The sequence below is a fragment of the Sycon ciliatum genome, chromosome 12 (assembly GCF_964019385.1).
Source record: "Sycon ciliatum chromosome 12, ocSycCili1.1, whole genome shotgun sequence".
Classification (NCBI taxonomy): Eukaryota; Metazoa; Porifera; class Calcarea; order Leucosolenida; family Sycettidae; genus Sycon; species Sycon ciliatum.
The window spans coordinates 3,783,802-3,798,109 of NC_088654.1; the positions used below are offsets into that span (position 1 = coordinate 3,783,802).

Below are 14,308 nucleotides of genomic sequence, written 5' to 3' on the forward strand. Positions count from 1 at the left end.
AGGTTGGAAATCTGCTTGAGTATTTTCAGTCCGGACGCCAACTGGATACGTTGCGCATTATTTTGTTGGTTTGATGCCCAGCCCTGTTCATCGATACAATCCTGTTTGTCAATCGCTATAGTAACGGGACGGGGAGAGAGGCGCACAGCAAACACCATGAACACTGTAGATCTAACTGTGATGTCCAACGTCATTGACACACAGGAGTTTCCCTATTTAAAAAAAAATTATACCTAGTTGTCTGTGTGTTGTGTACTACTAGTATTTCGTTTTTGTCGACCATGACCTGTCCCCACAAACCAATACCATGAATACCGATACCGTATTACCGTTGATCTACGAATCGGGCCGCGACTCAGCGAGACAGATTGTACTTTGTAGCCTTAGCTAGAGGAGTACTACTACTACTACTAGTACTACTAGATCAAATCGATACGCTGACGTGTGAGCTACCGGCTGCAGATTGTACAGACGAGAGATTAGGAGCAGTGCACGGTCACTGATAAAATAATTATCGCTTTCTTTCTTTGCTGGCAAACCAGCCTACATTCCTGTCACATTTGTCATGATTTGAGCTGAGCGTTGCAAGGGGCGGCTGCGGTCCACCACCAACCTGACAAGCCTCAAAACAAATCGTGAGTCTGCCCTGCACTGACCTGTACCATGTGTACTGTCTGTATACATATAGTGAGATCGTCAAAGTCGCACTCCCGTCAACATACATGTACATGACTAGACTGTGTTACTTGAACAATCCATGCCAACTGGTGAGCTTGATCGAGGCTGGGGCCGGGGTACGCTGCCTGCTGCTGCTAGGGCTGGGCTGGCGAGAGATCTGATTGGCTAAGAAACCAAGAGGAAGTCTAAGTGGAAATTAATTGCCTGAAAACGTCAGCTGATAGGAGGCCCATCGATCGGTTCAGCGAGCACTGCATCATGGACCGTCCTGCGGGTAGCTGTGTGTTGCATGTACTTTTCTAGGGGCTGCGCGCCCGCTGCTCACAATATAAACACACTCTCTGACACAGAGTTACGGTCAACTGCAGAAATCTGGCAGTCTACGCCTCGTGGTCGCCTTGCACTGTACGCACGCATGCACACTGACATGTCCGCGCGCACAATGAAAATCCACGGTGCTCACCCCGTACCCCGCGCTATCCGCTGTGACGAAGGACGCTGATTCGCTGATTTTTGGACGGGGAAGGATCAGATCTTCAGTGTACGGAGTCAGAGGACATTCGAGGACAAACTGAGCGTCGTGACACGTTTCGCAGCCTGACTGGCTGATAAGAAAAGCCGGCTGATGATGTGATATCGAGTTTGTTCTTGTGTTGATTTCGGCCTGGTGCCTGCGCTCAACAGAGCTGTGAACGAGAGTGCGAGCAACAGAGCAAACTGCGTTTTCTCTCCTGGACCTGAGCTGCAGCTGGTTACTGGCCTAGGAGGACAGTACAGTGGAGAACTAGTTCGGGCAGAGTCCGCTTGCCTGCTCTTGTGTTCAGCGCGTTAGCTCACAGCTGCCTGCTGGCGAATACAGGTAAGTGCAGTGCGCAGCCGTGTGTGAGTGTGTGGACTGTGTGTACTGTGTGGTGCAGTGCGCAGCGAGCTCGTGACAGCTCGTAAATTCTGAAGCTAGGTAGTGCAATTGCAGGAGATACCGCGGTAATCAGTACCTTTCTTGGTAATCCCATTGGATTAGCCAAGCAGGCAGCGCCCCACGGGTAGCGAATAGTCCACTTGCGAAACGGTCACAACACTTTTGTTGGCGAACTCTTCTCAATCTTATGCCTTCCGCCGTGTTTGCCGCTGGGACATCGCGACCGGCAGAGATCAGGGTCCAACACGGAATGAAGCGCATCATCGCGGATTCAGACTAAGGACCAGGTCAAGGATTCAGTAAGGCCCCGGTCACACATGCACTTTTTTTGGCGGTTCCGCCAAAGCGTAACTTACGCTTCCGCTGTTGCCTCGGCAACGGCGGAGGCGTAAGTTACGCTTTGGCGGAAAGCTTGGATTTCGCTACGCCAAAAAAATGCGAGCGGAGCCTCCGCTTTGGCGGAACCTGCATGGTGGTGGCTTTGGAGTTTGGTGTGCTACTTCTGCACTGAGTTCTGGTGTTGTTTGGTTGCCGTTTGATATTCAGTTTTCAAATTGTTCTTCTTTGCCAATGAACTGTACGTTCTGGAGATCTCGCAAACAATACTGCATCGTTATGAGTGGATAATTGGTGAGGGAATCCGTCTCCCAACTCATTGGCCCCGATCGCGGACGATCTCCAACTCTCTCCTTCTCTCTCCAAGCAATACATCCACCAGAGTATGCAACACTAGGACTGCAACCAGGGAGTAGTACTAGTAGAGTACTCTGCCACACCATCACTGCAACTGCAGGCATCCACGCAGTCGCTGGGTCGATGATGGATCATGGAGCAGGCAACGACACCCTGCTATAAAGCTATTTGAATTTGATATTGATGTAAACTAAACTAATATTCAAATACACCCGTGCTGGGCCGGAGTGAATGTGCCCCAAATCCACGAGTGTACTTGACAGGAGACATTCAGCAGCCTGTCAGCGATCCACGATAGCTCTACTTGTACAAGCGAAGGTCGCTTCAACTCGGACAAGAAGGAGGCAACGACATCCTGCTATACAACTATTTGAATTTGATATTGATGTAAACCAAACTAGTAATATTCAAATACACCTGTACTGGGCCGCAGTGAATGCGCCCCAAATCCACGAGTGTACTTGACAGGAGACATTCAGCAGCCTGGCAGCGATCCACGATAGCTCTACTTGTACAAGCGAAGCTCGCTTCAACTCGGACAAGAACATCTAAAATTTCATATAATAGGACGTGCTGCATTTGCATTCTCTCCGCCAAAGTGGAGCGTTGAGGAGCACAGTAGTCTACATGTATGTGTGACCGCTGCATCGTGTGGTCCGCCAAAGCGGCTGCGGTAGTTCCGCTTTCCGCCTCCGCAAAAGCGGTGCAAGCTTTTCATGTGTGACCGCGGCCTAAGCAGTCCTCTGTTTGAAGAGTGTCGCAGACTTCACTCGGTATAGTATTAGTGGTTGTGTGTGGGATTGCAGGATACTCCGCTTGAGAATGCGAGTTCGCCACGGGGCAGTATGTACAGGTGTGTGTGTGTGTGGTTTAGCCAGGCTGCGTCGCCTGCAAGCTGGGTCCTGCTTGCCAGTTCTCGTCTAGCGTAGGTGACTAGTGTCTTTCAAGTCTTTGAAAGTTCCTCCTGCTCTGGACAGCGCAACCTGTCTTCTGTATTCTCTTGGATGTGAGCTGTTGGCGCAGCGTTTGCTGCAGTCTACACTACATCTCAGGGCTCAAGTACAGTGTATTAGACTTGAAGCTTGCTGCCAATGCTGGCGACGCCTACTCCAAGATATTTCGCATAACCCATGGGGCATGACCCTAGTCATTATGTGGGCACCAGTGTGTACTTTTGCTTGAGATCCTCCCACTCCAGTGGCAGTGGAGCCCTATCAGTGTGTGTGTGTGTGGGGGGGGGGGGGGGGTGGTGTGTGTGTGTGTGTGTGTGTGTGTGTGTGTGTGTGTGTATTGATCATGATCTGTACGCCCACATCCCCACATCCCCTCATTGTACTGCTTGAGTGTGCTGGTGCTGATTGTGAAAACACTGATAATGTGTGTTGCCTTCCTAGATCCTGACACTGCACTGGTTATTGGTACATGGTGACTGGTGACTGGGAGAGCTAGAGACAGTCATTATACTGTCAGTACTAACCAGTGATGTCAGCAGAACACTGATGCATGCATGGTGAGACACAGGATGCATGGAGAGACCAGTGCTGGCAGTGAAAATCTAAGTCTAAGATCTTGAGCTCAGTTCCCGCATACAGCAAAACCTGTCAAGGCGACCACTTAGATAAGGCGACCACTTAGATAAGGCGACCACCTGTCCTGGAAGACCACTGCACCCAGGACCAAGGCCAGGGACCCTCTTTCCAGTCAAATGACCCTGGATAAGAAAACCACCTATAACAGAGACCACCTGGTAACAGAGACCACGCTTTGAAGGTCCCTTGAGTGGTCGTCTTAGACAGGTTTCTCTGTAGTTCCCGGATTAATAAGATTCTCTCCATTTCACTGCTGCCTGTTGGAGAGGTCTCACTTTATGAACTTTCAAGTGTTTATTTTTTAGGATTCTCAGACAAAGAGTAGAATAAGATGTCAAGTTTTGGAAGTTAGTTTGGTGGGGAAACGGTGCTGGTTTCCAGTGAGCATATTCTCAAATCATTCCCGTTTGAAGTGGTTTCCGATGTTCTCTTCCCCATGTGGACCTACAGTGAAGCCTGGTGTAAGCAGCCTCTGGGTTTAGCGACCACCTGCTCTTAACGGCAGTTTTTTCCATGTACCGACAGCTCTACACGGACACTGTGGGACCTGGTTCTAAAGCCCACCTGGCTTTAACGACCGCTTTTGCTTGCACCGTGGGGTGGTCGCTTAAACCAGGTTTCACTGTAACACAAACGTGAACACCAGTAAAACCACAGTAAACACCAGTGAAACCACAGCAAGTACCAGTAAGACCATCGCAAACCCCAGTAAAACCATCGCCAACCCCAGTAAAACCATAGCAAACACCAGTGAAAAAGGTTTTACTGCAGTACCATGACTCTTCTCCCGCTACAATCTAGCCTAGGTCTAGCAGCAGTTATGCATCAGGTGCTCCGAGCAGTGTTCGCATGCAACATCCAGCACCCTTGTGTTCCGGCTGTAGGCACGTGTCACTCGTGGAGGTGCTGAACACATTGTTGTCCCCGGCGCGGGCTTGCACATTAGATGGTTTGGAGGCAACAACGTTGTGAATGGTCAACGGTCATCAGCGTTTGTTCAGCACCTCCATGAGCGACACTGACTCGCGCTGGAAACGGAGCGTCTCTGTAAGTTTGTATCCCTGGTGATGTTTGTGCCTGGATACCACTCTATAAGTGGTGCTCTTCAGGCACAATCTTCCTCAGCCTACTCAAGCTCAACTGATAGGGGGTGAATCCCCCGAAACACTGTGTATTGAGCAGGGAGTGGTGGTTTCTTGCCAGTTTTCCGAGTCGAAGGTTCGATGGACTTCTCGTGTGCTCTGGTTGGCAGTCGTGAGTCAGTCAAGTGAGAATTCAAGTCGGCAGGTATAGCGCAAGCGCCCACGTTGGGAGCAACACACAATTCCCCAAGTATCACCGAAGTCGCACCAACCACTTCTTCGCAAAAATGATGGATCGGAGAAATTCAGACTATTACTAAAGCTTCAAGCTGTTTGTATTCATTCTTGTTTTATTCTCATCTAGGGAAGAACTGAGCATGGGGAGCAAAGGCAAGAGCATGCTGGCATCGGAGAAGGCATTCGATCATAAGATCGGTGATGAAGTGTTGGTGCGCTGGAAAGATATGCGGGTCTATTATGCCAACATACGAAAGATCGATCGTGGCAGAAAGCGCTGTGTCATTCAGTTTGAAGATCATGGTCAACGTGGAACGGTGAAGTTCGACCAGATTCACAGCGGTAAGTGATAGTGTTCGTGTGTGTGTGTATGTGCGTGTGTGTGTGTGTGTGTGTGTGTGTGTGTGTGTGTGTGTGTGTGTACAGTCAACTTCGCTTATAACGACACTCAGCAGGGCATCAGAAAAGTGTCGTTATACCCGAAGTCTCATTTTATGTGTTACAGTTGGATGGTACTTTGCTCTGGGCATGAAAATTCTGTCGTTATTCGCGAATTGTCGTTATATCCGCAGTCGTTATTAGCGAAGTTGACTGTATGTGTTTGTGTGTATGTGTGTGTGTGTGTGGTGTGTGTGCGCGCGTGTGCGTCTGTGTGTGTATGTGTGTGTGTGTTTTTGGGGGGGGGTGGGTGTGTGTGCGCGCGCGCGTGTGTGTGTGTGTAGGCATGTGTGCGTGCATGTGTGCGTGCATGTGTGCGTGTGTATGTGTGCATGTGTCTGTGTGTCCCATATGGTGCAGTGGTATGTGCAGCGATTTCCAATTGATAGGTTGCGGGTTCCATTCCCGACGATTATGGTCACACACGTCTTTATTCTCTTTATGAGACTCTTCCTGACTTTTCTTTCACTCTCCTGGTTGGTTACCAACAGCCAGTGCATGCTGGAGTATGTGGTGTGGTGTGTGCGGGAAAAAAAAAGAAAAAAAGAAAATAGAAAAAGACCAAAAATAGGGATTCACTGGCCAGAAAAAGTCACTTCAAATAGCTGTATGGTGTAGACCAGGCTGAATAGTGACGGTCAATTCTTCAGCCTTGCAAGCTGTTGAATGGTGCAATCCCAGCACAAAGTGCTATGGCGTCTGCCGTAGCATTGCTATCATCTCCTCCGGCGATGGGCGTCAAAGGTCAAGGTCAAAGGTGTGTGTATGTGTGTGTTTGCATGCTCAGTTGTGTGTCTATTTTGTTTTTCATGGCTACTAGTATTGATGTTTCGACCAAACCAGACCAGCATCGTTTCAATACTGACGTTGGCACTGCCAGTCTCAGTCCTGCTTGTAAATGAACTTCTTGAGCAGGTGATCACTATATTTGGGTGGTGGTCTTGATAGGTTGACACTACCAGAGTGATCTCCTTGTCAGGTTGACCATGTCTGCATGGTCGCATTGACAGGTTGACCACATCAGAGTGGTCTCCTGAAGAGGTTAGCTATATCAGAGTGGTCTCCTTGACAGGTTGACCATATCAGAGTGGTCTCTTTGACAGGTTGATCATATCAAAGTGGTCTCTTTGACAAGTTGACCATATCAGAGTGGTCTCTTTGACAGGTTGACCATATCAGAGAGGTCTCCTTCACAGGTTGACCATATCAGAATGGTCTCTTTGACAGGTTGACCCGATCAAAGTGGTCTCATTTACAGATTGACCATATCATAATATGACTGTTCAATTGAAATTTTCTTCGATGCAAAGAGAAGGAGGTTTGCGAATTACAACTACTTGACCATTCGGGATGTCCATTGGCAGTGTAATTCTCCCTAATTATCAACCTACATATTTCCAACTAGACAGTTGTCTAAAGTCCCTAGGCTGCTTACAGTGCTCAATGTCCACTGGACAGAGCAAGTAATACAATATTACACAGCAATGAATCAAACAAGTCTCATTCCGCTGTATTCCAACTAAACCAGTTTTTGAACAGTCCAACGTGCACAAGGTAGCACCTGACTGGCACGGAGTACTGAGAATTTCCACAGCAAGGAAGTGAGCTTGAGCACTGCTCGATAGCGCTAACCAACGGCCTTCCAACTAGGAAGGCTCATGGATATTAGTGATAATTCCAAAGAGGGGAAGGTGAGTACCACCAAGCCGAACACAAGCTACATTCCAAGCAATGCTGGCTTGGTACGATAACGGGATCTTAAGACCATTAGTCATAAACCAAGTATAGCACTGTAGGATATCGGCATTCGGTTTGTTACAATTCGTCCTCGCGAAGCTTCCCTTTCACTTCTTATCCTTGATAAATTGAGCCTCCCAAGTTGGGTGGTTGTTGCGTTGCGTTGTGGAATTGTGGTTAGACCGTATTGTCATTTGGTCTTACCGTCCCGTTATCGTACCAAGCCAGCATTCCACTGTGCCTTGGAATGTAGCTTGTGTTTGGCTTGGTGGCGCTTGCCTTCCTCTCTTTGGAATTATCACTAATATCCATGATCCTTCCCAGCTGGAAGGCCGTTGGTTAGCGCTATCGAGCAGTACTCAAGCTCACGTCCTTGCCGTGGAATGTCCCACTACTCCTTGTCAGTCTGGTGCTACCTTATGCACGTCTGACTGTTAAAAACCTGGTTTAGTTGGTGGACTATAACGCATAACTTTTGCCCTACCATTTTCCTCGCTTCAATAAATAGAGAGCTTCCAGGCTGTCCACTGGAGTGCTCCATGTCGAAAGGCAGAGCTGGTTCCGAAAAGAATAGGACGATGAAAGGGTGCTTTCTGATGATCGCTTGGTGGGTCAAACTCGGAGTACAAAACACTTTTTTCATTCTCATATTTTTCTTGGTATTTCCCTCAACCTTACAAATCCTTTACGCATTCGGGTGCCATGGTTCGAGTTCCGGAGTTGAAAGGGAAGTGTTTTTGGTTCTGACGATTTTGACTGGCCCGAAACGTATCTCGTATCAGATAGTACCAATTCTTCTCCCCGTGGCACATGTTCAAATTGTCCACAAGACTTTCTCTTTGCCTTTTTGTATTGGTCGATCATCCAAGAATCTCAAGATAGAGTCGACCGAGGCGATGGCTCACAGTGAGCTGGTGCATGACGTATCTCCGTCGCCTCACAGCACAAAGCGCCTGACATCACGTTCTGGAGTACGGTTCTAAGCACAAATAGCCAGCTTAAGTCCGCTTCCCTGCCAACTTCTTACACGACAGTCTCCTCCACGCGTTATTATTTGTTTCTTAGCCACCTCGGGAGTCCACTTGAGATGGAGGCCACCGCAAAGGCTAGTGCGTAGATGAGCCAGTCTGATGTCTCCCTTGGTCGCAGTATCTTGTGCCTGTTTCTTGTACATCTCCATGTTGCGCTGGGTACTCAGAGCGCTGACCTAGAGATTAGGAAACTACAACTTCAGCTTGGCGAGCGATCCCCGAGGCAATCTATCTCGGTCCTTTGTAAGGGCCATGTAGTCTGGAACTATGCGCCATCCATCCGGGGTTTTGATTTCAGCTCCTCATTTACGTGGCATTGCTTGTTTCACTTGCCTGGCTCAAGTCACACCACACAGCAGATATCTTTCTGCCTTTTCCTATACCGGTGGTGGCTTCCTTGCTGGCGCTCTTGTGCTGTTGTTAGTCGATCTAGCCATGATTGCAACCGAAAGAAAGATGGAATTGATTCAGAGTAAACGTGTATTTTCTTATGCGTCACACTTGTCTTTGCCTGTAGAGTGTGACAAGATATTCCATTTTGATGGGTCGTGGTGTCAAGCAGACCGCCCAATGCTCGTTCTCGAAAATCCGCACAAAATCTAGCTAGACCTTTCCAGTAGGAGTAAACTAACTTAACAAACCAAAGGCATCAGGAAATGGGCTGCCAAGTGAGCAGATAGCTTCCTATGGCCGTGTATATTATACACTGATGTAGAGTAAAACCTGTAACTAAAGACCACCGTGACTAGCGACCAGCCTGGTACTACAGTAAAACCTGTAACTAAAGACCACCGTGACTAGGGACCAGCCTGGTACTACAGTAAAACCTGTAACTAAAGACCACCATAACTAGCGACCAGCCTGGTACTACAGTAAAACCTGTAACTAAAGACCACCGTGACTAGCAACCAGCCTGGTACTACAGTAAAACCTGTAACTAAAGACCACCGTGACTAGCGACCAGCCTGGTACTACAGTAAAACCTGTAACTAAAGACCACCATGACTAGCGACCAGCCTGGTACTACAGTAAAACCTGTAACTAAAGACCACCGTGACTAGCGACCAGCCTGGTACTACAGTAAAACCTGTAACTAAAGACCACCGTGACTAGCGACCAGCCTGGTACTACAGTAAAACCTGTAGCTAAAGACCACCGTGACTAGCGACCAGCCTGGTACTACAGTAAAACCTGTAACTAAAGACCACCGCGACTAGGGACCAGCCTGGTACTACAGTAAAACCTGTAACTAAAGACCACCGTGACTAGCAACCAGCCTGGTACTACAGTAAAACCTGTAACTAAAGACCACCATGACTAGCGACCAGCCTGGTACTACAGTAAAACCTGTAACTAAAGACCACCGTGACTAGCAACCAGCCTGGTACTACAGTAAAACCTGTAACTAAAGACCACCGTGACTAGCAACCAGCCTGGTACTACAGTAAAACCTGTAACTAAAGACAACCGTGACTAGCGACCAGCCTGGTACTACAGTAAAACCTGTAACTAAAGACCACCGTGACTAGCGACCAGCCTGGTACTACAGTAAAACCTGTAACTAAAGACCACCCTGACTAGGGACCAGCCTGCTACTACAGTAAAACCTGTAACTAAAGACCACCGTGACTAGCGACCAGCCTGGTACTGCAGTAAAACCTGTAACTAAAGACCACCGTGACTAGCGACCAGCCTGGTACTACAGTAAAACCTGTAACTAAAGACCACCGTGACTAGCGACCAGCCTGCTACTACAGTAAAACCTGTAACTAAAGACCACCGTGACTAGGGACCAGCCTGGTACTACAGTAAAACCTGTAACTAAAGACCACCGTGACTAGCAACCAGCCTGGTACTACAGTAAAACCTGTAACTAAAGACCACCGTGACTAGCAACCAGCCTGGTACTACAGTAAAACCTGTAACTAAAGACCACCGTGACTAGCGACCAGCCTGGTACTACAGTAAAACCTGTAACTAAAGACCACCGTGACTAGCAACCAGCCTGGTACTACAGTAAAACCTGTAACTAAAGACCACCGTGACTAGCAACCAGCCTGCTACTACAGACCACTTGGCCACGCACGGACGGTCTCACAATCATAATATGGTTGTACCATGCAAACCTCTAACTAAGGACCACCTGCCATTAAAGACCGCTTTCTCTGGCCCCAAGCCGGCGTGGTTGTTAGTCACAGGTTTTACTGTATGTGCACAAAGGAGGTTTTCCAGAGTGACTTGAAGTCGCCTGGTGGTTGCATAGTGCAAGAAACTCGCTGTTGTGACGAACCCTGTAAAACCTCCTTTGTGCCTGCCTGTGTGTAATAGTGCTCCACAGTAATGTGTGGATCACTCTCCACTGGCTAAACACACGACTTTTCTTCTTTACTGTAAAAGCCATTATCCTAACGAGGCACATATATAACGATTTCCCAAAATTGACTAGTTTACGTGTACCAAAAGTAACGATTCTCACTCATTCTCAACGCTCAATAGGACAGTATATGTGTCGATTTCTGTACAACGATTTCTATTTTAACGACAGATTTCTCCTCGTTTAACTCGTTAGAGTTAGCACTTCGTTATATATATATGGCTTTTACAGTAGTTGTATGTGCATGTACATGTACCGCATTTTCTGGATTTTAACCAGTACTTGGAACACTCAAATTTCACCCACCCCCCCCCCCCCCCCCCCCCCCCCCCGCCGCCGAAAAGCGGGGTGCAGCTTATACTCCAATGATCAAGTTAAAGGGGAAGTGCATCGATTTTTCGAGTAGGGTCCAGAAGAAAGACAATTTGATATCGGTTCGAATGGCATATCTCTCGCTTCCATACGATAAGCCAAACTTGCCAAATCGCCAATTGTATGCTCACGTTGCCATAGCGACCAGAGCAGTGATGACGTATGAAAGGCTTAGCTCCTCCACAGAGAAGGTCGATCACTGCAGAAATTGGTCATTTTTCAATTGTCTTATTGTATTCACGATGTGAAAGAAGTGCTGTGTTCAATGCTGTTAGTGTCGTGAACTATTTATCGCCCTTCTCATGCATTTCCCTAGGCTGACTGCGCCTAGGAAATGGTTTCCTCCAGGACAAGATGCTTGGAATTCGCCATCTCTCCTGAGACATTTTCCGCAAACTTTCAAACCTACGACATTATTTCATTCGTCAATCTCCACCACCCGTCGTCCCACCTGGCTTCAGAAGATGTTACGAGAGATAGCAGAGTCGCCAGGAAGCATCACATTCATCTTCAGGAAGTGGAAAGAGCAAACGGCATGGTCCTTGGTTGGGGGAAATGCTGAACGTCTGATTTGTCCCAACCAAGATTTCAGCATTTTGTTCGTCACTATTTTCGCTCTGCTGGTGTCTCCGCACTCCAGCTTTCTCCTGTCGGTGTCACGTCCCAGTACACAACCGAGAGGACTACTAACAAACAGTTCACTGCACTAACAGCATTGAACACAGCACTTCTTTCACTTCGTGAATACAATAAACCAATTGAAAATGACCAAATTCTGCAGTGATCGACCTTCGCTGTGGTGGAGCTAAGCCTTTCGTACGTCATCACTGCGCTGGTCGCTATGGCAACGTGAGCATACAATTGGCGATTTGGCAAGTTTGGCTTATCGTATGGAAGCGAGAGATATGCCATTCGAACCGACATCAAATTGTCTTTCTTCTGGACCATACTCGAAAAATCGATGCACTTCCCCTTTAATGGTGATCAATAGGGTCTAGGTCTGTATTTCTTGGCATAAAATGAGGGGTGCGGCTTATACCCCGGAAAACACGGAAGTATCCTGTTACCTTTTTTGTGTTTCCGCCAGTGGTTTTATTACACTTGTATCATGATTTTATGTGGCATTTCTAACACCTTCTCTATTACTTCACTTCAGTTTCATTGGTTGGTATCCTTCAGTTCCGTATTCTCCCCACTGATGATTGGAACGGGAAAATCGATTCTGGATTTCAATATTATTTTTTAAATACACATGCATGTACATGTCGAACCAGAAACGTACTGTTGCGGACATGGAAATCCGGTCGCACGTCTAGCGGCCCCAGGGCGCTGGCCATGCAGCCGTGGCCAAGCGACATGTACACACATGCATTTTAACATGCGCTGCAGCCCGCTGGTCGCATCGGATCAACATGTGCACTGCAGGAAGCGTTCTGTACGCGCTGAGGGCGCCGGCCCCGGTCAATCGACTGGATTTCCATGTCCGCCACAGTAGTTGTGTAATGTCTGCGGCATTCATCTTATTCATAGCTCTATCAAAACACGGCAGTTGCTTCTGTACATGTCAACTCTGTGTCATTGCTCCCCCCAAGAAATTGGATGTTGAGCACTTTTTCTGCAGCTGCAGGCATAGTCTTACTGAGCAGTTGTTTCTGTATATTGTTTGTTCTGTAGATGCTCCTCTGTTTTTTATGCTGGATGACGAAAAATATACCAGCATTTAAAAAACAATGCCCTCTCTTGAATAGTGCCCCATCTGTGATGGACATTGACAGATTAGTGTCCCAGGGGTGCTAGTCGCGCAAGTAAGGTATGCATGATTGTGCTTGTGTATGCTGTTTGTTCAGTTGATGCGCCCATACCAGACGACATCTGGCTGGCGTGTGTGATCTGCAAGTTTGGTCATTCCAACCGGCCCAACGAGATTGTGCTGTGCGACAAATGCAGTGTGGGTAAGTGAAGAGCTTCATTGCAAAACGCATTTCATCACTCACACGAAAGCCAGTCGACTCAGCTTCCCAAAGACCACAACATATGGGCGAAGTCAATCCTCAGATTGTGCTGCGCCATCTGAAAACTTCCAGAATGTGGACGTGATCATTAGCCTGATAATCTTAGTAATACGTGAAACCAAGAGTCCATAACCCCCAGAGTGTGCAACGCCACATAAATGTCTGTCACGACTCGTTTTCAACATTACGTCATTTTCATGTAGCTTCGCGTGCAGGCCGCGACATTCGCTACATGAAAATGTACATGAAAATGACGCAATGTTGAAAACGAGTCAAGACAAGACCCTATCGCGCGTTGCACACTCTGGGCGTTATGGACTCTTGGTGAAACTCAGAGTTGCGACACAGCTTCCGATCTCTCTTGTGTGAAGTACTCATTATCTTTGCAATCTGAAAATTCTCAGAATGCGGAAGTACTCATTATCTTTGCAATCTGAAAATTCTTAGAATGCGGAAGTAGTCATTATCTTTGCAATCTGAGAAGTCCCAGATTGCGTAGGCAATCTGGGACTTCTCAGATTGTGCAGGGCAATCTGGAATTGCGCAAATTCCCAGATAGCGCGGGTCAGATGCATAACCCCACGTGCCAATGTCCTGATCTGTTCCCATACACTGCAGGATATCACCAGCAATGCCACGAGCCTAACATTGCAGAACAAGCCGCCACGGATCAGAACTTCCCCTGGACGTGCGTGTACTGTGAGCAGGATAAGGAAAACCCGCACTTAAAGCTAGACGCCGAAGATCAGGCTGCTACCAACGAGGACGTTCAACATTCACAAGAAGTTCATAATGACAATGAAGTGGGGAAAGATGAGGATGGTTGCGACGATGAGATGGAAAGCAAACTGCAGAAGGATGTCGCAAAGGTTGAGGCTAGTAATGGAAAGCGGGGTGACAAGGTGAGAGATTGGTGGATAGAAATGGACTGACTGTGTATTTGTGTGTGTGTGTGTGTGAGAGAGAGAGAGAGAGAGAGAGAGAGAGAGAGAGAGAGAGAGAGAGAGAGAGAGAGAGAGAGAGAGAGAGAGAGAGAGAGAGAGAGAGAGAGAGAGAGAGAGAGAGAGAGAGAGAGAGAGAGAGAGAGAGAGAGAGAGAGAGAGAGAGAGAGTGCTTGCGTGTGTGTGTGTGTGTGTGTGTGTGTGT

At 47.8% G+C, this 14,308-nt stretch overlaps 1 protein-coding gene across 1 annotated transcript in view; it reads left to right on the forward strand.

The window, feature by feature from the left end:
• The first annotated feature begins 1,121 nt into the window (after positions 1 to 1,121).
• The window catches only part of LOC135828859 (uncharacterized), a 22,227-nt gene continuing 9,040 nt past the window's right edge, over positions 1,122 to 14,308 (forward strand). Inside the window, exons 1-4 of the mRNA XM_065341288.1 lie at positions 1,122 to 1,537; positions 5,326 to 5,540; positions 12,998 to 13,102; positions 13,781 to 14,064. Coding sequence (XP_065197360.1) covers positions 5,339 to 5,540; positions 12,998 to 13,102; positions 13,781 to 14,064 — 591 coding nt within the window. The 5' untranslated portion in view covers positions 1,122 to 1,537; positions 5,326 to 5,338. The remainder of the gene's footprint in view (positions 1,538 to 5,325; positions 5,541 to 12,997; positions 13,103 to 13,780; positions 14,065 to 14,308) is intronic.